This window comes from Syngnathus typhle, linkage group LG1, assembly GCF_033458585.1.
Source record: "Syngnathus typhle isolate RoL2023-S1 ecotype Sweden linkage group LG1, RoL_Styp_1.0, whole genome shotgun sequence".
Taxonomy (NCBI): domain Eukaryota; kingdom Metazoa; phylum Chordata; class Actinopteri; order Syngnathiformes; family Syngnathidae; genus Syngnathus; species Syngnathus typhle.
In genome coordinates, this window is record NC_083738.1 from 26,777,695 (window position 1) to 26,798,613 (window position 20,919).

Genomic DNA, 20,919 nt, shown 5'->3' on the forward strand with positions numbered 1-20,919 from the left:
ACATCACAGCCTGGGTGGTATCGCCCAACTTGAGACACCGGGAAGAGACCTGCGATGCAAAATGGGTGTTGTAGTTCCGAATATGGTGAAATTGAAAATGCATTGAATTAAAAGTTAGATTAAAATGTCATTCATTTGTAGCCGATCAAATGATGGCCCCCACCGGCCTCACATGGGAGCGGCCCTCGTCTCTCCCGATTAGCCAGCATGCTATTGGGGCTGTCTCAGGATCCCCCCACCCCCAAAAAATGGATTTATTATTTATTCATCACTCTTATTTATTCATTGTTTGTATTTTTTTGTGTTGTTTACTTGTATGTATCTTGTCACCGTGGGATAGTGGGAAGGTTATTTCAATTTCTTTGACTTTGACACACGGGGTTGTCTTATATTTGGGCCAGTACAGTATGTACTTTTCCACCAGGCACAAGACAAGTATCAATTTGGGAGCACACGTTTCCTTAATATGTATCGGTTTGCCTGTGAGTTAGGTTTCGCTTTCTTGTCTCTGCTCTCCTCCCTTGTTTCCAGTACATGATGTTCAGGCCGTCTTAGTTATATTGAAGGTCATTGAGTGGTGCACCGTTTCCTTGCTGTCCTGAATCTTCATCAATTGGAATTTTACTCTCTGTGATTCCACCATTGTCTTTTTCAGTGACATACGTTCACTCATTCACGAGAGCACCTAAGTGACTGATTGTGTGTGTATGTGCACGTGTGTGTACGTGTGTGTGTGTGTGTGTGTGTGAGTTCGGTTTCGTTTTCTTATCTCCCTTTTCTCAGAACCTAAATTTGTTCCGGACATATTTCTGACAGGATCCTGCTGGTAACAAATGTTTCTATTTGCAGCACTCTCATGGTGTCTTGGTCTCATTCAAGGTTATCAAAAGTTGCCGCGCCGCCGCTGGGCCAGCACCGTCCTGAACCTTCCTCCATTAGAAATTGTACTCTCTGTGAGTCCACAATTGTTATTTTCAATGACATCCACTCACTCATTCACGGGAACACCAAAACGACGGCCCGGCTCACTTTTACGTGGCACCTGCAAGATGGCTATGGCTATCAATTGCTATCAATTTGGGAACAGACGTTTCCTGAATAGATTTGAATTTTCTTTTTCTTCTTTTTGTGCCAGAATGGAATGAGGAGTGCCCAGCTCAACTGCTGCTGCTTAATTGCAAAGTCCTTTATTGGCCTTTAAAATGAACTCACAACAACAATAAGAAAGATAGCACTGCATTTCAGCCCTGCCACAAAAGGTCACAAGGTCAATGGCAAACAGGTGTCGCAAATTGGTGTGGGTGTTGATGACAACGAGGCTGGAGAACAAGATGTCACGTTTGAGTGACTGGACACTTTAAGAGGAAGACGGTGCCTGGCGCTAGCGTTCCCCATCTGTCAGCCGTGGTGACCTGCAATGAAACACACGCAGCCAGCATTGCTTCGCACAAAAAGGGCCTAACAAGGATGTTTTTAGCAGTGAGTACGTTTGCACCGATTGAATTTTCAAGAACTTCAGGGAGAGAGGTTCAATTGTTAAAACAAAACACGCAATCAATTTGAACCCGTGCAGCCTTTTTTTTTTTTCTCTCCAGTGCTTGAGTGTCCCTCTTTCCTGCGGTGGTGCAAAAGTATTTTAGTTGTGGTTGCAGCAGTCTGAAGGACCTTCTCTTTGCAAGTGAAGACTCGAGCCAAAAAAGGTTGGGAACTCTGCACACCCAGTAACTAATTGGGACATCTTGTGGCAATAGTTGGGATTTGTTTTGTTTTTTTCTGTCATTTTTACTTTATAATGACATATTTTATTTATTTTATACACTTTCAAGATGTATTTTATCAGTTGTAAATGTTTTTTCAGGCGGGGGGTAAATCATAATATCTTCAACCATAGTTTTTGCTCTAATTCAAAATTAAATTCCAGTTTCAATTGTGTTTTTTAAGCGGGTGGTAAATCACAATATCTTCAACCATATTAGTTTTTGCTCCAATTTAAAATTAAATTACAGTTTTGGTTTTTTAAGCGGGTGGTAAATCACAATATCTTCAACCATATTAGTTTTTGCTCCAATTGAAATTTAAATTCCTAATTTCTTTTTGACAGCAGATCTGATCTCATCACTAATTTTGAGTCTAGTGGGGGGGACCTCTAGTGGCCAAAACGGGAATTACAGCGACACGACACCTGAGCCGTGTCGGTCCGGTGAGAACTTTAACGTCACGTCTTGATGCGTTGGGCAGACCAGAGCAGTGCCAGTTTTAATTGAACAAAAAAAAACAAACAAAAAAAACAAAGGCCATTACCAGTAAATATTTTTGCGGACCGGCATTTATATAAATAAATAATACATTTATATAAATAAATAAATAAATAATACATTTATATAAATAAATAAATAATACATTTATAATAAATATATAAATACGATGAAATAAAATGATACGACTGACATAAAAACAAGTACAAATGACAAAAATAAAACTCACCATTACGTTGAATTAGTAGGAGCACTGAGTTTGTTTCTCAGAAACGAGCCGGTCCCATCTAGACGTAATCGGAGACAGTGACACCCGAAGTGATTAAGGTTTGTCTCTTATTGCAGGATGCTTGGTCTCCATGTGTTGAAGCAGTTTTGAATGCTTCATTGCCTGGTTAGTTAGCCTGTCGCCGCCACATATTAGCTTTGCGGGCTCGACTGGGGAAACATGTCACGTGACCGGGACGAGTGTCTTGACCTGAATTAATTGATCGTCGATTAAAAAAAAAAAAAATTCTGTGCGGCTTGGCGGCCCAGTACCAAGTGACCCGGTGGTTGGGTACCACTGACTTATGGGATGCTGTTGAAATGCCACTGCAGCTCAGCTAGCTCAGTGAGGACGTGCGCCCCCTGCTGGTGTTTGTCAACGCTACGAGCGGCGGCCAGAAGGGCCAAGAGCTTCTGTGCGCCTTCCGCAAGCTTCTCAACCCACACACCAAGTCTTGACCTCTGAAACGGTGTGAGTGGCTGAAACATAGGTCGATAGAAAAATCCCACCTGTCGTTTGGCAAAAAAGAAAAAAAAAAAAGCCTCTTCAATTTGATTGAGAAGTGCATGCAAGAAAGGGTCCATGCAAATCCCACCTGTCTTTTGGCCACAAAGAAAAAAAGTCCCTTCCAGTTGATTGAAGAGTGCACGCAAGAGAGTTTCTCCCATCGCGGCGGGCCATTCGATCTCTGCTCGTCGTCTCAATCTATTGTGTGACGTGGTGCCGCAGTGCATTGTCCCACCAGATGGCGGCGCCAACCGCTTCCAATGCGATGAAAGTTGCCCCATCAAATTCACCCGGTAGTCGCGTTGACCACCTCCCGGAGCGTCCAAACAAAACGTTTGCCAACCTCCCCAATGCTGAAATTCAATCATATATAATCCATTGTAAATCTCCGCCCTTTGTCACCGATTCTGTTCATAATGTTTCCGGACAGAATTTCTAGGCGCGGCCGAGGCGTTGAGGGTGTCCGGTTTGGGGACCTCAGCATCGCGTCTCTGCTCTTTGCAGACGACTTAGTGCTGTTGGCTTCTCCAAGCCGTGATCTTCAGCTTTCATAGGAGCCGTTCGCAGCCGAGTGGGAAGCGGTCGGGATGAGGGTCAGCACGTCCGAATCCGAGTCCATGGTCCTCGGTCGGAAAAGGGTGGAATCAGGAATGAGATCCTGCCCCAAGCGGAGGAGTTTAAGTATCTTGGGGTCTTGTTCACGAGTGAGGGCAGTATGGAGCGCGAGATCGAGAGCTGAGCCAAAAGCAAAGCTCTCAATTTACCGCTCCATCTACGCGCCTACCCTCACCTATGGTCACGAGCTATGGGTCGCGACCGAAAGAGCGAGATCCCGAATACAGGCGTCCGAAATGAGTTCCCTCCGCAGGCTCTCCCTTAGAGATAAGGTGAGAAACTTGGTCATCCGGGAGAGACTCGGAGTAGAGCCGCTGCTCCTCCACGTTGAGAGGAGCCAGATGAGGTGGCTCGGGCATCTCACCAGGATGCCTCCTGGACGCCTCTCTGGAGAGGTGTTCAGGGCATGTCCCACCGGTAGGAGACCCTGTGGACGACCCAGGACGCGCTGGAGAGACTATGTCTCTCAGCTGGTCTGGGAACGTCTTGGGATCCCCTGGGATGAGATTGATGAAGTGGCTGGGGAGAGGGAAGTGTGGGAGTCCCTCCTGAACCTGCTGCCCCTGCGACCCAACCCCGGATAAGCAGAACTGGATGGATGGATGGATGGATGGATGGATGGATGAATGGATGAATGAATGAATGAATGAATGAATGAATGAATGGATGGATGGATGGATGGATGGATGGATGGATGGATGAATGAATGAATGAATGAATGAATGAATGAATGAATGGATGAATGGATGAATGAATGAATGAATGAATGAATGAATGGATGAATGAATGAATGAATGGATGGATGGATGGATGGATGGATGGATGGATGGATGGATGGATGGATGGATGGATGGATGGATGGATGGATGGATGGATGGATGGATGGATGGATGGATGGACGGACGGATGAACGAATGAACGAATGAACGAATGAACGAATGAACGAATGAATTTGCATTTTTTCCGAACAGGACGTGTGTGTGTGTTCAGAGTTTTCTTTTTTTTAACAACTATGAAAATTGTTGATTCACACTGAAGGCATCAACATTTGTGATCAAGAAAATACTTTGCCTTGTACAAAATCATTTTTTCAAAAGTCAACGTCACGCCACGCTTACTTTGCCAGCTACGTTTTCAAGTCGTCTTTCACTTTCACTTTGCGATAAAGGCGGACTTTGGTCTGCTACGTTCATGAAAATCAGAAATATGACTATTATTATATTAGTAGCGTTTGAAAAAGAAGTCAACCCGCATTGCGACTAAAAGGTTTTCTGTTACGGCTTTTAAACATGTTATTGATTCATTTGATGAGTTGGACGGGCTTGCACGTGACTCCCAAGCACGCAGCGGCGGTATTGACGTGACGCCGCCAAGAGGCGGGACCGCGGAGCTGCAATGCGAGCTGCACACACACGCACGCGCACACACACGCACACACACTACACAGCTGGAGGAGAGGACTTGGCACGCTGACTAGATGACTGCAACGGCTGACACGCATCCTCGTGTGAACTCGCTGCTTTTTGCACCAAACGACAACATGCGATAAAAAAATATATATACATATTGCTTTGGCCATTTCTAACCACACGCTCCAGGCACTTCTGATAAGTTTAATTCCAAGCGCCTTTAGCGAAAAGATCGTCATTTTTTTTTTCTTTTTCTTTGGGGAGGAGCGAATGTCCCTGCTCACTCCACAGTTGGTATCAATGTTCCGGCTGCACACGAAGGGCATGGGAACTATCTTCTTCTAAAGGTAAGAGGCGATTTTTAATTGATTTATTTTTACTTCCAGATGGACTTTTAGGAGTAAACGACAATCTAGCCACTTGAAACCGCCGCATTAGTGATCGTGGGAATAAATTACGGGTTGAATTCGAGCAGTCCACTAGTCTCGCTCAGCAGCCCGATTGGAACTACACGGTCACGGCGACATTCCACACAAACACCCGAGAGCATGGAGGAATGCCGGGCCGTAAAATCGACGTCACAGTGACTTGAATACGTGTGGAAAGTGTGTAACTTGAATGTGTGTGTAACTTATTCGGCACCACTTGCATGCAGACTGCAGTTGTGATGAGGACCCAGCGGGGGATTTTAAAAACGTTTGGGTGCCATTTCTTCCCTTGCAACATCTTCGCTCACCGATGTCAGAGGATTGAAGCGCTAATCTTTCGTCTTAAAGTCTTAGCAGCCGCAAGAAGCATACCACATTTTTTTTGGGGTGCATTTGATTAACAAGACACTCTTATTGAGCAAAAATGAGTCATTCATAAATGGTCAAATTCAAAAAGTGAAGCGGTGCCATCTTTTTTTTTTCTTCCTGCCGACTAGTGCTGCAGTGCAATAACTTGAGGCTGCCCGTGATATTAACATCACCTCCGGCTTACCGCCTCCACCTGCGCCGCCTTGCTTTGCACTTATCGGGGTCTCGGGTCCTAATTGGCTCCATTGTTGCCAGAAAATACAAGCGGAGGAGGGAAGAGCGGAGACAAATGAGAGCAAACGACTCAATCAGCTCATTTGCTGACCTTATGGCTTTCATTCGTCAAAAGGGCAGCGGCTGTGGAATTGGTTTAGCAGCACTGCCAACAAGACGAGGTGGAACAAAGTGTACGAGTGAGATGGAATTTGAGGATGAGGTGATGAGTATGAGTTGAATGAACTCTGAGATGTGAAAGGCTTGTAATTCTTGCATGGCTCTGAGGGTTGAAGAACAATAACAGGAGCTAACAGGTGGGTTGGCTGAAATGAAACTCAGAATTCAAACGAAACTAGCTTTGAATGACTTTTTCTGTTTTATATTTCCTTTGATTAAATTTGCTGCAGATGATATATTTGACTTCTGTTCTGCTAAATATGATGTATATTTTTATTTCCTACATTTGCTACAAATGATTACTATTGATTAAAAAATAGAAGCCCTCCTGCCCAAAAAACACATTTATTTTATTTTTTAAATACAGCAAAACATAAAACAGAATTGGCTGTGCATGCTCAGTCCAAAAAAAAAAAAAAAAAAAACACTTTCCAGGTCATTCTGAGATTTATCCTCCTGTGATGACAACAAGAGCTTATCCAAGCATAAAATGGTGAAGAAACACAGAAAGTTAAATAAGCAAAGCCACGGCGAGCGTGCTTTGCAATTCACCTGGGATCCATAACTCTTAATGGCTGTCAAAAAAAAGGCAACAGTGAACATTTCCTCTCACGTTTGTGAGTGCAATTTGTGGATCCCAGCAGGAACAGGAAGCGACCTTTATGACTTAAGCAGTGCAGAGCAGGCAGAAAACGACTGAAATCTTGAACAGAGTAAAAAAAAGAACAAAAAAAAAACATACTGTATGTGCACATTTCACATTTGTTCTTCTACACAACTCCAAGTGCAGTCGGAGTTTCACAAAGGAAGTTGTGATCAAAAAGAGGAAGTGAGAACGCAAGTCTTTTACATTGCATCCATACTACCCGTGTCAACACGCACATGCACATGCACACACACGGGCGCAAGGGCACGCCTTTCCTGTGTTTGTTGTGGAGCAAAGAGTCAAAGGAAAGAAGTCTGAGCAGGAAGCGGAAAACAAAAGCCTGACACAGTCAGCCATTGTTAGCAACGCATCGTCTCGGGCTTCACAGTTTGGATTCGCGGGCGTGAGCTCCATGCCGGTTCGGGTAGATCTGTAAAAAGCAGCTTAAACAAAGCAAACTTATTCTCGCCAACGAATCCATTATTCCGTCGATGAATCGAATAGCGCATACATTTTTATTTGACTTAAAATTGCATTTGTATTGTTTAATGATTAAAAAATAAATAAGAGGGCTGAATCACCAAACATTTAAAACTGGCTAATGGTATGGTTGTAGTTTTACAAAGTAAAAGCAGATATTTGCAAATGTCTTCTTTTGATTAAACACAAATGATAATTAATAAATTTTTTTTTGCATGAATGAATAAAATAAATAAATCAATAATTACTTTTGAGCCGATATTAGAGGATTGGGACAATCCTATGGTAAAACGGCTCTAAACGATAACTCGCTTCTTCAATTAGTTGTCGATTCATTTGATGATCGATTACTAGTCGATTAATCGGTACATTTCGACAGCTCTCCTAGTCAGCCCTTTATCCGTCTTCGTTCACATCATTCAGCAGGCCAGGCCTGACTTTTATTTCAGAACCAGGTACATACCGAAGCTCTTGGCCATCCAACACCTACGAGAAGATCTGCGGCAAATCAATAGCCACACACGTGAACGTCAAGTCTTTACGTACCGGAATTTAAATGAGCCCATCAACCGAAGCGGGTTTCCATCTGTCTCATGTTACTCGTTGGTCTCTTTAGTAAATCAAATGAGTATTTTGTATTTAGTGGGGCGGTGCAGAAAATCCAGAGCTGAAGTGACATTTTCCAGCCGGGTCGCAGATGGCGCACAGCCAGACCGGACCTGTCAAGATGCCTTTACTCCCCATCCCACCGCCCTCTATAATCTGCCGGATCGAAGGACTTGACTTGCCATCACCAGGCAACCGCGCAAGACGCAAAAAAAAAACTCCCCCGGTGCGTGCGACCTGTCGGACGGCAAATGCTGCACAAAGACAAAGAGCAAAAGGAGCTTGGCCACAGTTTGTTCTGAGAAACGGTTGACTAAATTCAGCTCACCGTTGCCGCAATAATCGACACATTGCAGCCATCTTCTATTAACTTTAAAAAGAAATTGTGACATACCGTAATTTCCGGACTATAAGTCGCGTTTTTTTTTCATAGTTTGAGTTGGGGGGGCGACTTATACTCAGGAGCGACTTATATACATATATATGTTTTTTTTTCACTTTTTTGGGCACGTTATGGCTGGTGCGATTTATACTCCGGTGCGACTTATAGTCCGAAAATTACGGTAATGATAATCTACCGATCAAACCTGTGCACCATTCATTTGAAAAAAAGATACCATCTGTGCATTCATTTGTTGGTGTATGGGAAATACGAGTTTATTGTCTCCTGTTAGCGATTTGCCCGCAGAGGCGTGTGTGTGTGCGTGCGTGCGTTCGGAAGCCGCTGAAGCCTGTAATTGAGTGTGTCCTCCCCTTGCTCTGCAGCAAAGATGGCACAGTGGAAGGCTTCATTGCGCCACACATGGCCAGACACCGGGTGGGGGTGGTGGTGGTGGGGAGGGGGGCATCTTCAGGATTGACACTGCAGTTGCCATGGTTCCCACAGACCTGTGCCGCCAACATACCGTTGCAACGTAGCATCGAGCTCGCTCGCGTATACCACTGGTGTCAAACTCAAGGCCTGGGGGCCAGGTACGGCCCCCCCACATCATTTTGTGTGGCCCGCGAAGACAAATCGTCCATCAATATCTTTTTTTTTTTTTGGGGGGGGGGGTGGAAATATTTGATTTTACTCGTCTGATTTGAAAACGAGTTATTTGTCAGTTTGCTTTGTAGCTCTTACTGTATATAATATGAGGAGCTCATACATTGATTTGGGTTGACAGTCATAATGGACCTCCGAAAGAAGCTATAGCTACAATCCGGCCCGCAAAAGAATGAGTTTGACACCCCTGGCTTATACTGAAATTCATATTGTGAGAGTGGTCAGAAAGTGAAGCCATTTAACTTTGTATTGTGTGTATAGTGTGACACGCGAAGGAGGGAGGGGGCGGCGGTTATGGAGCCCGCCACGTCTGAGCAGTCGACCACCGTGGACGACCTGGTGGAGGCATGCATCCGAGCCTTTGGTTTGTCATTTTAGCCATTTATTTATTTGTTTGTTTGTCCCTGGTGGAGGCGGGCATCCAAGCCTTTGGGTTGTCATTTCAGCCGTTTAAATCTATTTATTTATTTATTTACTTATTATGTATATTATTTATGTATTTAATTTAATTTTAATTGACTTTGGTTTTTTTATTATCATTTATTTTTTATTATTCTTTATTTTTAATTTATTTGATTTTTGATTTAATAAAAAAATAAATCACATGCAAGAACATTCCGTTCGTTTTTGTTTTAGATGAGAAAGGGGCGTTGGGGGACCCTTCGCTGGTGCGTATGTTCCTCATGATGCACCCTTGGTACATCCCGTCGACTGACATGGCCGGCAAGTTGGTGCACAAGTATCCTATCAAAATATCCAGCGAACTTGAAGCATGGCAGGTTTTCCCCTTGACTCTTTTGCCAGGTCTCAAGAGGAAGGCTGCACAGCGGAGCACCGAAGCAAAATTTGCCATCTTGTCAAGTGAGAAACAATTTTTCGTTTGCGCCGATCGCAAAAGAGTAGCACGCCGTTTACGCTCCACAGGTATTGGATCTCGGAGTTCCCCGCCGAGTTCAATCTGAACCCCGAGTTGACCGAGCAGATGAAGGACTTCAAAGACCTCCTGACCACAGAGGGCAACGAACGCCAGAGCCAGCTCATTGACATCGAGAGCGTGTAAGCCAGAAAATGTTCTGTCTGGTTTTCTTTTATCGTTCTCGGCTCGTAAAAGCTCGTAAAATATTTGCCGCGGCCCTCCAGCGGTCTACACGAAGGAACTTGGAGCATAAAACAGCAGGCAACATGAAATCCTTGTGCTTGCCTTCAGGCCGTCTTACGAATGGAAGCGTCAGGTGACCCAGCGTGTCCCGTCCGTGTCCAAAAAGAGGAAAATGTCCTTGCTCTTCGACCACCTCGACTCCTGTGAACTAGCCGAGCACTTGACCTACTTGGAGTACAAGTCCTTCTGCAAGATTCTGGTCAGCCCCGTCGTCATGAGGTGGGATTGCGCAATCGACCTCGGTTTGATCTCATTCGCGGGTGTGCTTTTTTTTTTAGTTTCAGGATTACCACAGCTTCGTGATGCACGGCTGCACGGTGGACAACCCCGTGCTGGAACGTTTCATCACGCTTTTCAACAGCGTCTCCCAGTGGATCCAGCTCATGGTCCTAAGCAAGCCCACGGCGCCTCAGAGAGCCTCGGTCATCTCGCACTTTATCAGAGTCGCACAGGTCCGTCTTTTTATTTTCCCTCGAGCTCCTTTTGTACACGTGTCCTAAATCATCTTAGTCCCATCTCCTTATACGGCGCTCCTGATTGGACGGAGCCTCGTCATCCTTTCAGCTCTTCGCTTTGCTGTCGTTGATACGGCTCCAGCTGATGCTATCGTTTCCTTCGGTCTCGTCATTCTGTTTCGCCATCTGCTCGTATGTCTTCCTCTTCATCTGACGTTAAGAATCTTCCAGAACGATCCCACATGTTGTTAAAAGCCTTCCAGTTTAAAGAGGTTTTCGACTGTTTTTTTTCCAAGGGACCAAGACCATTATGACCAAGAAGCAACTCGGGGACCACTGCTTTGGCGGAATATTATTTGATTATGCAGCAAAGGAGGATAGAGCTATAACAGGCTATTTATTTGCATCTAGTCGTGTCTATTTTGGGAATATCAGCTACATTTGATGTCATTTGGATGGGTGAATGATTCACAAAATTCGCTGGGAAATTAATCAAGTCTATAATAATACCGTTTTTTTCCATGTATAATGCGCCCCCATGTATAATACGCACCTTACAAATGGCATGATGCTGGAAAAAAGCTTGTACCCCGAGTCCGTAAACGTAAAATTATTTCAGAAAAAAGATCATCTTTGGGAACAAGCGGATGTTATTCTGCCGGTCAGTATCATTGCGCATGCGCTAGCAAACTCGATAGCGAAGAAATGTTTCGGATTTGTCTAGGGTACATTGTGACAGCAAACGAGCAGGTGATCGAGCAAGCGTCTGATACCAGAGCATTGTGTTTGAAGTGAACAGCAGAGAAGAAAGCGCATCTGTAATGGCCGCCTCCGTATGATATCCGGATTAAAAAAAAAAAAATGTACCCATGTATAATGCGCACCCCAGATTTTAGGACAATAAATTAGTTAAATTTTGCGCATTATACATGGAAAAAAACGGTAAATAATAGTTGATAATAAATCAATTTTATTTAGAATTGAATATGTTTTGATTTTTTTTAAAAACAATCATCTCTCTTTTTTAAGTTCTTTTTTTTAGAAACAATGATTTCCCAATTTCACGGACCACCTGCAATACCGCTACGGACACCTAGAGGGCCACGAACCACCAATTGAAAATCAGTGGCCTATTAGCGGGTTTGGTGGAACACACGCTGGGACAAAAATGATTTTGGAGTTGATTTCATTTGAGCAGGGAAACGAGAGCCTGAACATTTCTCTCAGCTTTCCCTAAGGCTGCAATTGTCGGGAACGGAATCTCGTTGATAAGGTGCTCGGTAAACGGCGGGACCTCCTTCCGCTCTGTTTGCAAACGAGCGACCCGAATGAGTTGATCCTCTCTCGGGTGGGGCGGACCTCCCACACAGCTGCCAGGAGATTGATTTTGCAGGCTGAAGGGCATCACGGGCCCCCGCGGCGAGCCATTCACAACCCGTTACGACTTTGATGCCGCTCCATTAATGCCCAACCTTTTTTTTTTTTTGGTCACCCTGCCCCCTTTGAACCTCGCACTGGAGAAGCAACATTGACTTTTTCTCGTCAACAGAAACTGCTGCAGCTGCAGAACTTCAACACGTTAATGGCGGTGGTGGGCGGCCTGAGCAACAGCTCGATTTCACGCCTCAAAGACACGCAGGCGCACGTCAGCGCCGAAACCAACAAGGTGCTGAAATTCTCCGCCGGTTCCGACGGGGTTATACAGATGTTCCTTTTCAGGTTTTCAACGGTCTCATCGAGCTGGTGACGTCATGCGGCAACTACAGCCAATACCGCAAACGCTTCTCGGAAAGCTCCGGCTTCCGGTTTCCCATCCTGGGCGTTCACTTGAAGGATCTGATCGCCGTACACGTGGCGCTGCCGGACTGGACCGACAAGGAGAAGACTCGGGTCAACCTGGCCAAAACGCAACAGCTCTACGTCATCCTGCAGGAACTGGCCACCATTCAGAACACGCCGCCCAACGTGGATGCCAACACGGATTTACTCAACCTGTTGACGGTGGGTTGCCGGAGATGCGAAGCCGCCATCTTGCCTTCAGCGGGTTCTCATAAGCACACGTGATCCCAGGTGTCTCTAGACCAGTACCACACAGAAGAAGAGATCTACCAAATGTCATTGCAGAGGGAACCTCGCAAGTTAGCGGTAAGCAACGGTAGTTCGAGGTCCAGAAGGTGGACAGGTCACACGGATGTTTGCCATTGCAGCAGAACTCCAACCCCGCTCCAGCTCCCGACCCGAAGTCCACGTTGATGGATGAGTTGGCAGTGTCAGTCAAGCCGAACGCCGACCCGACAGTCATCAAGAAGCACATCGAGAAGATGGTCGAGGTAATGGGAAATATCGGATAGCTTCTCTTTCTTTATCGCTCGCTCGATCATCTCCAACCTTCACGCCCCCCGCAGTCCGTCTTCAAGAACTTTGACACGGACGGCGACGGACACATATCCAGAGATGAGTTTGAAGCCATCAGGAACAATTTCCCCTACCTCAGCAAATTTGGAGATCTGGATAAGAACCAGTGAGCGCCGTTGGTCGGTTCCCTGACATTAGCGAGTTGTGCTAATCCGAGCGCCGCCTCCATCCGCAGAGACGGCAAAATCAGCCGAGAGGAGATGATCGACTACTTCATGAGGGCCAGCTCGCTCCTCAACTGCAAGATGGGCTTCATCCACACCTTCGCAGAGGCCACCTACGTCAAGCCCACCTTCTGCGAGCACTGCGCCGGCTTTGTAAGTTTTTTTTTTTTTCTTGATTTCAAATGACTCCCTGACACCTCTGCTTTCAAATTGATTTCCAAAAGGCAGCCCTCTTAGCTCAGTGCCAATTAGACTTGGAGTCAACTTTATTCATCCCTTTCGATTGCTCCCTCAGGAGATTCTGGGTCAAGTCGCTCCTACAAAAATAGTACAAAAGTCAACGTTGCGCATAAATAACAAACAAAGAAGAGAGTAATAAATAAATTGCATAACATAGATAAGAATCGGAAGGAAGAAATGAGTACCAATAATAATAAAGAAGATAATTGCAGGTCAATTATTATTTTTTATTAAGTGCAGTAGCTTTTTGCAATTATGTGGAACGGTTAGTTTTTTTCAGACGTAAACTCAAGAGAACATTGCACACAATAAGCAAAGATGAGCGTAATAAATAAATAAATACATTAATAATTAATAATAAAATAAATAAATAAATAAATAAATAAACCATATATATATATGGTTTATTTATTTCTATAAATATATATATATATATATATATATATATATATGGTTTATTTATTTATTTTTTATAATAAATAATGTTTGTATATATATATATATATATATATATATATGAAAGTAATAGATGCATTGCATAAGTAAGAAATAAATAACAACAATAATAAAAATAATAAATAATAGTTCTTTGAGTTCACAACCTGGCTAGAGCGCTAATTGTATGCAAGATAACGTATTTGTGGCCCTTGACATTTGCCGTGCAAGCGAGTGGGCTCTAACAAGAGCATTGCATTCCAAAAGGGCACGTTTTGGATTTGGCAGGAGACAGCACTTCTCCAAACAGAAGCCGAGCCAGATAAGGACTCAAGTACACGTCAGCGGCGCATCCTCCTCTGCCCCGCTTTCCTTTCGACCAAACAATGATAATTATGACACATCATTTTCACTTTGCTGGGCGGAAGCAGTTGAGGAGAACATCTTATCATTGCTCTGCAAAAGGCAACAGACAAAAATTGAGCGAAACCATTTCTTTACAACGGGAAATTAATGTGGAAAAGTAGGTGTGCACGGATGCTAAAGGTCAAAGCTAACCCGTCCTCGCTTTGTTGCCTACTGTGTGTGTGTGTGTGTCAAAGTGTATGAAGAGGTCAGGATATTTTCTGCCCCCTCAGATGTTCCAGGGCCCGCGTGTGATCTTGCTTTCATGTCATTGTCCCCCCTGCCGGTCCCCCCCCCTCCCCTACGGCATCACTCTTGATGTCGTCCGCCTCCGACCGTCCCACCGAGCTCCTTTTTCATGTTCGGCTTCAATCTGTGCTTATGTTTTACCGTGCTGCATTAATTCAGAATATCAAGATGGCGTCCCTAACCTCAAAACTAAGAAGATCCAATACAAGAACTCTTCTGTCTGTATTCTGATCATATTACGCAGCTTTGAGACGTGTTTTAAACTCTAAGATGTCTTTATTTTCTTCTTTTTTGAAGATATGGGGCTTCTACAAGCAAGGCTACAAGTGTAAAGGTAAGATTGACAAATATACACAAACAAGTGAATCAGAAACACCAAGTTGTGATGGTAAAATGAAGCTTCAAATCGGCTTCATGGACTAGTTGCTATATATTTCTAATCCTCTAGATGGCGCTGTTTTAAATTTGAGAAGTCAATGTCCTTTTAGCCCAATGTCGAACTGGGTGCGCCATCTAGAGGAGTAAATAAATACAACTGGTTCAATTTGACCACTCAGAGCTCTCTAGCGCCCTCTACAGGGACATCATTGAAATTAACAACTTGTTCAACATGTCAAATGCTTTCCATTTAACACATGATGGACATGTCCAAATGTCCATCCCCAAATATCCGTGGGTCAGCCTCCCCGTCGTTTGCGGAGTTGTTGTCGGGTCCGGTGGGCCTGGCCGTGTGTTTGTGTGCCTGCTCCTGCGTCTGCATGACGTGTCGCAATAACTTCCTGCCGTCGGCACCCGTCCCTCTGTCTGACCCTCTCTCTCTACCCCTCCCCTGGACTCGTCGCCATCGCCTCTCCCTGCCTCTCCTCCCAACGGCCCGCCCGACGCTCCTCTTGCGAAACCTCTCCCTGCCGCCGTCCCTTCCCTCCATGGACTCAGCCTGCGGGGTCAACTGCCACAAGGCCTGTCGTAGCCGTCTGGCCGTCGAGTGCCGCAAAAGAACCAAGAGCATCAGCCACGAGACGCCGCCCGCTCTCCAGGCCAGATCTTACAGCTTCCCGCCACCTGCCAACCCTCCACCGAACCTCCAGAACACCGGTAAGACCTCCACCGCCACCTGGAGCAGTCACAGGTGGAACTGTCACCCTTACGAAAGTTGAAGTAAAATTCATCTACGTCCAGACTGTCCTCTGGTACCAACAGCACTTCAGTCTCCCTCTCAGCATATGTTGCCTTTGCAAGATCTAGTCCTTAACACAATGGAGCTTCATTTGCAATGGAAATGTAATTGGCTCACTGCGGCGATGCCACCAACGCACAATGCGTGTGTTTTTTTTGTCATCAGACGTAAGCCAAAGTCTCTGGCACGCCGTGCCAGCTGGCGGCTTTTATGTCGGTGGGTTAAGCGCCGCCGCCGGGCCACCGCTACAAAGTGACAAGATAAACACATAAAAGGCCCACAATGCACTGCCTTTCTTTTTTTCTCAATTTGATAAAGCACTCAACCTCGTCTTTATGCTCTGTCTTCTTTGTTTCATGCCCAGCAATTGCCGAGGAGGATTTAGAGGCGGTGGAAGAAGGCATTTTTGATGTTCACCTATAACAGGTGAGACGACGTCACCCTCGTTGGATGGAATGTGACAAATTGTCAAGCGCAGAATCAGCACACATAACACTGAAGTCGTCTAACGTAGCTGGAGGCAGGGTCTTGATGTCACTCAGGAGGCCACGCCCCTTTAGAAAGAACACTGCGGTGTGTGTTCTCGTATTTATTTTAGTGTGTGAATGCTGCACGCATACATGGGATAATACACCTTTTATTATATCTTATCCTGCTAACTTGTTTGACTTGCTTCTTCGTATTTCTTGACTGATTCTCATCATTCCAACTTTAACGTATTCCAAAAATTAAAAAAAAAACGGCTATTATTTTTCTCGTTACAAAAACGTATGGTTTCCGACAAGAAACAAAAAAATTAAATCCACATTAAATCCATAAACAATAATAACTGAATAAAATCTTTAATAGTATTTTCCTTATGTTCAAGTTTGTCTCATTACTTTGCAGGCATCTTGAAGTTTGCACGTCACAGGACAGAACTCACTGCTCCCACCCAGTGGTCGCTTACCGCTACTGCAACACTTGCAACACCACCTTCACTGGCCTCCATATAGACATGCCAGTTCGTGTTCGAGGAACGCAAGTGGAAACTGTCGGTGCGGGGGCCCAAGTGTGTGACCCACGAACCAAGTTAGATTTGTGTCACGTGTCCCTCAACATCCCCGTGTTTGCAGAAAAAAAAAAAAAAAAAAAAAGGACCGGAAAACACTTTTTGATGCATCTCGTATTTGCTGCGTGTTTGTTGTTGCACGTCCATTTTCTGTGGAAAAAAAAAAAAGAAGCATTTTATTTCCCCACAGAGACGCTTTCAGCCATCAAGCGCCATATTGTGAACATCTGCTCTGCTCTTTCCTCTGTGAATCGCTTCAAAAGCTGCTGCTGCCTTGATGAAGAATATTTGCAATGGCTATTTCTGTTCATTTATCTTCCACTGCAACCTCAGCCTAATAAGAAATCAGATTCAAGTTTTTTTTGTGTGTGTTCACCTCCTTGTCTGTGCAACGGTGTTTGTCCACTGCCCGTTAGCGCAGAAGAATAAAAAGAAACGCTGATGTCATCACAACAGGTTGTTTTTTTTCCCTCTGTAATTACACACGTTAAATATATACATGTCAAAATCAATGAGGGCGTTTTCCTCTCCGTGAGGGTTGATATGATGAAGACCTCACAAGCGAAGGCATGTTGTAAAGCTGCCTCTCCGACCTACCGTTTTTTTCCATGTATAATGCGCCCCCATGTATAATGCGCACCCTAAAAATGGCACGTTGATGCTGGAAAAAGGCTGTACCCATGTATAATACGCACCCAAATTTTGACTCCTACTTAAGTCCGTAAACGTAAAATTATTTCAGAAAAAAGATCATCTTTGGGAACAACTGGATGTTATTCTGCCGGTCAGTATCACTGCGCATGCGCTAGCAAACTCAATAGCGAAGAAATTTTTCGGATTTGTGTAGGGTACATTGTGACAGCAAACGAGCAGGTGATCGAGCAAGCGTCTGATACCAGAGCATTGTGTTTGAAGTGAACAGCAGAGAAGAAAGCGCATCTGTAATGGGGGCCTCCGTATGATATCCGGATTAAAAAAAAAAAAAAAAAAATTTGTACCCATGTATAATGCGCACCCCAGATTTTAGGACAATAAATTAGTTAAATTTTGCGCATTATACATGGAAAAAAACGGTAATACTCGTTTGGCTTGATCTCCGTGCGGCCACCTCCAACGAAAACACCCAATATCTCCTTTAGCCCCTCGATTAATAGCCCTCCGATCCTCCTCCTTCCCCCGCCGCCATTCAACTGCATCAACCTTGCGTCACAGCCGTTCACAGCCTGCAGCGTATTATCGATCCAGGAAAAAAAAAAAAAAAAGCTTTTGAAATAAGTGACATTGAACAGCGTGCCAGGCTAATTACGTCCTGATGACAGCGGGTTATTTCTAACCTCACATTGATAGCTGCCGCTGGCTGAGACCTTGATTGCGAGGAAAGATTTTGACCTTAATAGCGCCAATGCATTTAAGCAAAGGTGTCGTTTGACCGCTGAACACATGGAAGTGGACTATCAGAAAGAAATTTGCTGCACAATGTATTTCAAACGTTTGTGTGGATCATCAATTTTTGGCTACAATACTGATATACCCCACGCTCCCACCAGTAACTGAACGCACCTTGACACATGATTTAAATTAGCTGTCACCTGTCAGCTAGCCACTATGTATTAGCTGTGTTGTTTGGGGGAGAAGCTAAGATACCCCGCCACCAGGTCAGTTGCAAATATTATGACTATTCCCACCAAAATGCCTGCTTCTACTGAAACTTTTTGTTTTCTTACAGCTTTTAGAATCGCACTGTTTTTGTGCTGGAGACCTTTTTATGTATGCTAATCCTAAATCCAATGAACTGGTGAGTTTCCGAACACTCGTTAGCCACAATGCTAACATACGCTAACAATAATGTGTATTCCCAGGATATTGTTGACTTGATTGCTTTATTTAATTTCCCTTTATGCCAAATCAAATAATCTTTGTCTTTTTTTATCTCAATTATACTAAACTGCTTATGAATAGCATGTTATGTGTGTATTCAAAACATGACCGTGTGCTTTGGAATGGAACATCTGAAGGTTAAGTAAGAATTGTACAATGCAAGTGCTAGCTTATTGTTAGCATCTTTATCTTCGGCTTGAAATGGATTTATGATACTGTTTGGTCCATGCAGGCCAGATGTCCTATTTTTGAGACGCCAATGAAGGCAAGGAGCCTAAGGATGCCCTTATCTGTCAACAACTTCAGCCCATAGTCTGGTAGGAGGGCTCTGCTGCCTGTTTCTTTCTTCTCCCACAAAAGTCAACCTCAAAATGTCAAAACAAAAAAATGGGAAAACTTACTTAACAGTGTGTTTTAAACTTTAATCTCTACCAAGTACTATTTACTATGAAAAATAAATTCATAACAATTGCTCAGCTACGTGAGGGATGATTTTTATTCTGTAGTTATATCTCGACCCCCAAACCAATAGCCAAGCGATTTGCTCGATTTGTGTTGTTGACTGGGATTGTGTACATGAATCTGTTGAACCGGTTATTTTCTTTTGCCCCTTGTTTTTCCCCACCACTTTGCAATATATTTCCACTCAAACTGAATCGGCTATAAAGTTCTTATCTTTTTTTTACTGTCTCTGCCTTCTAGTCGCCAAACTCAATTTTTCTGTTGCAATCTATTTGCATTACATTGTAATACAGTCACCTGATAAAATAAAAACTTGTTACAATCAGCACATTTTAAGCACTCAAACGAAATGTTTTAAAACGAGAGCCTTGGCCTATTGACCCCTGACTAAAACACCTGCATTTTGGCGGTTGTGAGTAAGAGTGACCACTTGGTGGCGATGTTGAGCCGTGCCAGTCACTGGAGGAGGACCAGTATGTGTTCAGTCACATCACAATGCAGATGAAAATAACTTGTCTATGAAATCAAACATGCTGCACGAATTGCATTCATATTTGCTTTCAATACTGTACAATGGAATCTTTTTTTTTTTTTTTTGCTGATTTTGTGTCCAACTGACCTTCATCCCTTGCTCAATTTCAAACTTGATAAAGGCGTTCACACAAGACCTGTGAGGACAAGCAGATGACGCACATGCTTAAAGCGACATTGCCCACGTTTGGGTCGCTTTCACGTCGTCGCGTACAAAAGCCTCACAAACCCAGAAGAAGATTTCTGCGTTCATCTGCATAACCCACCTGGACAGCGGCAGCCACAGACGAGCAGCGAAACGAAGAGATGCCTCGTAATGGCTCAATTTCAAGGCGGGCACACTCAGGTGTCATCCGAACGGGCCTTTTCCTCTTCCCCGATCAAACATCATCACATATGATGCGTGGCGGGGAGAGAAAAGAAAAATGGAAAACAGAACCTACTTGGATGAAATAAACTCTTGATAGATGCTCACATGGTTGTGGTCAGAGGAGGACTTTGGGGTTTCGGATTTTGAAATGTGCTAAATAAAGTTTTATTAAGTGTTAGGAGATGAGACACGGGGAGGTGCGAGCCCATAGCAAGACAAATGAAAATGAAGTCTGAAATGTGCAAGGAGTCCAGAATTAGTTGTGTGACCCAAACATTATGGACCAACTGGAGACACTTGGAGGAGGATCGGGGTACTCCAAATTAAAATACATTTAGCAATCCACCCGGGATGTAACAAACACGCGCGTTACAATTTCCAAGTGCTGCTGCAAAAGGCCAAGCTTTACTTTAGGCAGCAGATAAAATGCTAAAAAAAATAAATGCAATAACAATTTGCCGCTCCGATTTAAAATCACTGTCCAATTTTAAAACCCGACTTGAAGACTGTTTGCTGAAGATAAGGCGCCAGGCGGCCCAAGTCACCAGGGTGACACGCGTACAAGCGCCCCGGGACCAAACACTGTTATCTGTTCATATTCAGCCAAATGCTTCAGGACTCTTCAGGTGGCACTTGACAGTGCAGATGGACAATGACCTGAAACTTACTACCAAAGAAAGAAATGGGCGTTTTGTGACTCGGAGCTCGTTCAAACGTAACAATCCTGACAGAGAAAGTGTCTTCTCTTCTCCGCACCTCGCCAGTCTGGACATTTACTCTTAAAGCCTCCCGAGATGCGTATCCTCAGGCTTTCTCGGGACCTTCATAAAGCGAGATCGGTCCGCAGGTCTTGCGTCTCTTTTACCAGCCGCCGCCCTATGCTGGCAGCCTTGCTTTTAATTGCTTT

General features: G+C 44.3%; 2 protein-coding genes across 4 annotated transcripts in view; both read left to right on the top strand.

The window, feature by feature from the left end:
• The first annotated feature begins 5,070 nt into the window (after window positions 1–5,070).
• On the top strand, window positions 5,071–17,224 carry LOC133162655 (RAS guanyl-releasing protein 2-like). Of its 3 annotated transcripts, none has more exons than XM_061292009.1 (17): window positions 5,071–5,401; window positions 9,283–9,385; window positions 9,658–9,760; window positions 9,826–9,882; window positions 9,946–10,077; window positions 10,229–10,379; window positions 10,459–10,632; window positions 12,185–12,301; window positions 12,355–12,636; window positions 12,706–12,780; window positions 12,843–12,965; window positions 13,041–13,156; window positions 13,226–13,367; window positions 14,841–14,877; window positions 15,480–15,638; window positions 16,085–16,146; window positions 16,609–17,224. In XM_061292009.1, exons 2-16 carry the CDS (start codon window positions 9,316–9,318, stop codon window positions 16,141–16,143), a joined length of 1,797 nt encoding a protein of 598 aa, XP_061147993.1. In that variant the 5' UTR covers window positions 5,071–5,401; window positions 9,283–9,315; the 3' UTR covers window positions 16,144–16,146; window positions 16,609–17,224. The 3 variants fall into 3 exon arrangements, with proteins under 3 accessions (XP_061147993.1, XP_061148011.1, XP_061148001.1); XM_061292027.1 differs by having other exon boundaries at window positions 12,846–12,965; XM_061292017.1 differs by lacking the exon at window positions 5,071–5,401 and adding an exon at window positions 6,181–6,381.
• Window positions 17,225–17,371: 147 nt separating this feature from the next.
• LOC133162526 (neurexin-1-like) overlaps window positions 17,372–20,919 on the top strand; it is a 266,581-nt gene continuing 263,033 nt past the window's right edge. The window contains exons 1-3 of the mRNA XM_061291765.1: window positions 17,372–18,426; window positions 18,498–18,566; window positions 18,882–18,966. The gene's annotated coding sequence lies outside the window, so the exon portion shown is untranslated. The remainder of the gene's footprint in view (window positions 18,427–18,497; window positions 18,567–18,881; window positions 18,967–20,919) is intronic.

What these genes read in the sequence shown, in the direction of transcription:
- LOC133162655 (XM_061292009.1), top strand. Translation starts at nt 9,316, where the DNA reads ATGGAGCCCGCCACGTCTGAGCAGTCGACCACCGTGGACGACCTGGTG. An exon ending in GCCGGCAAGTTGGTGCACAA is followed by an intron (nt 9,761 to 9,825) that starts GTATCCTATCAA and finishes CTCTTTTGCCAG; the next exon opens with GTCTCAAGAGGAAGGCTGCA. An exon ending in CTCATTGACATCGAGAGCGT is followed by an intron (nt 10,078 to 10,228) that starts GTAAGCCAGAAA and finishes GCTTGCCTTCAG; the next exon opens with GCCGTCTTACGAATGGAAGC.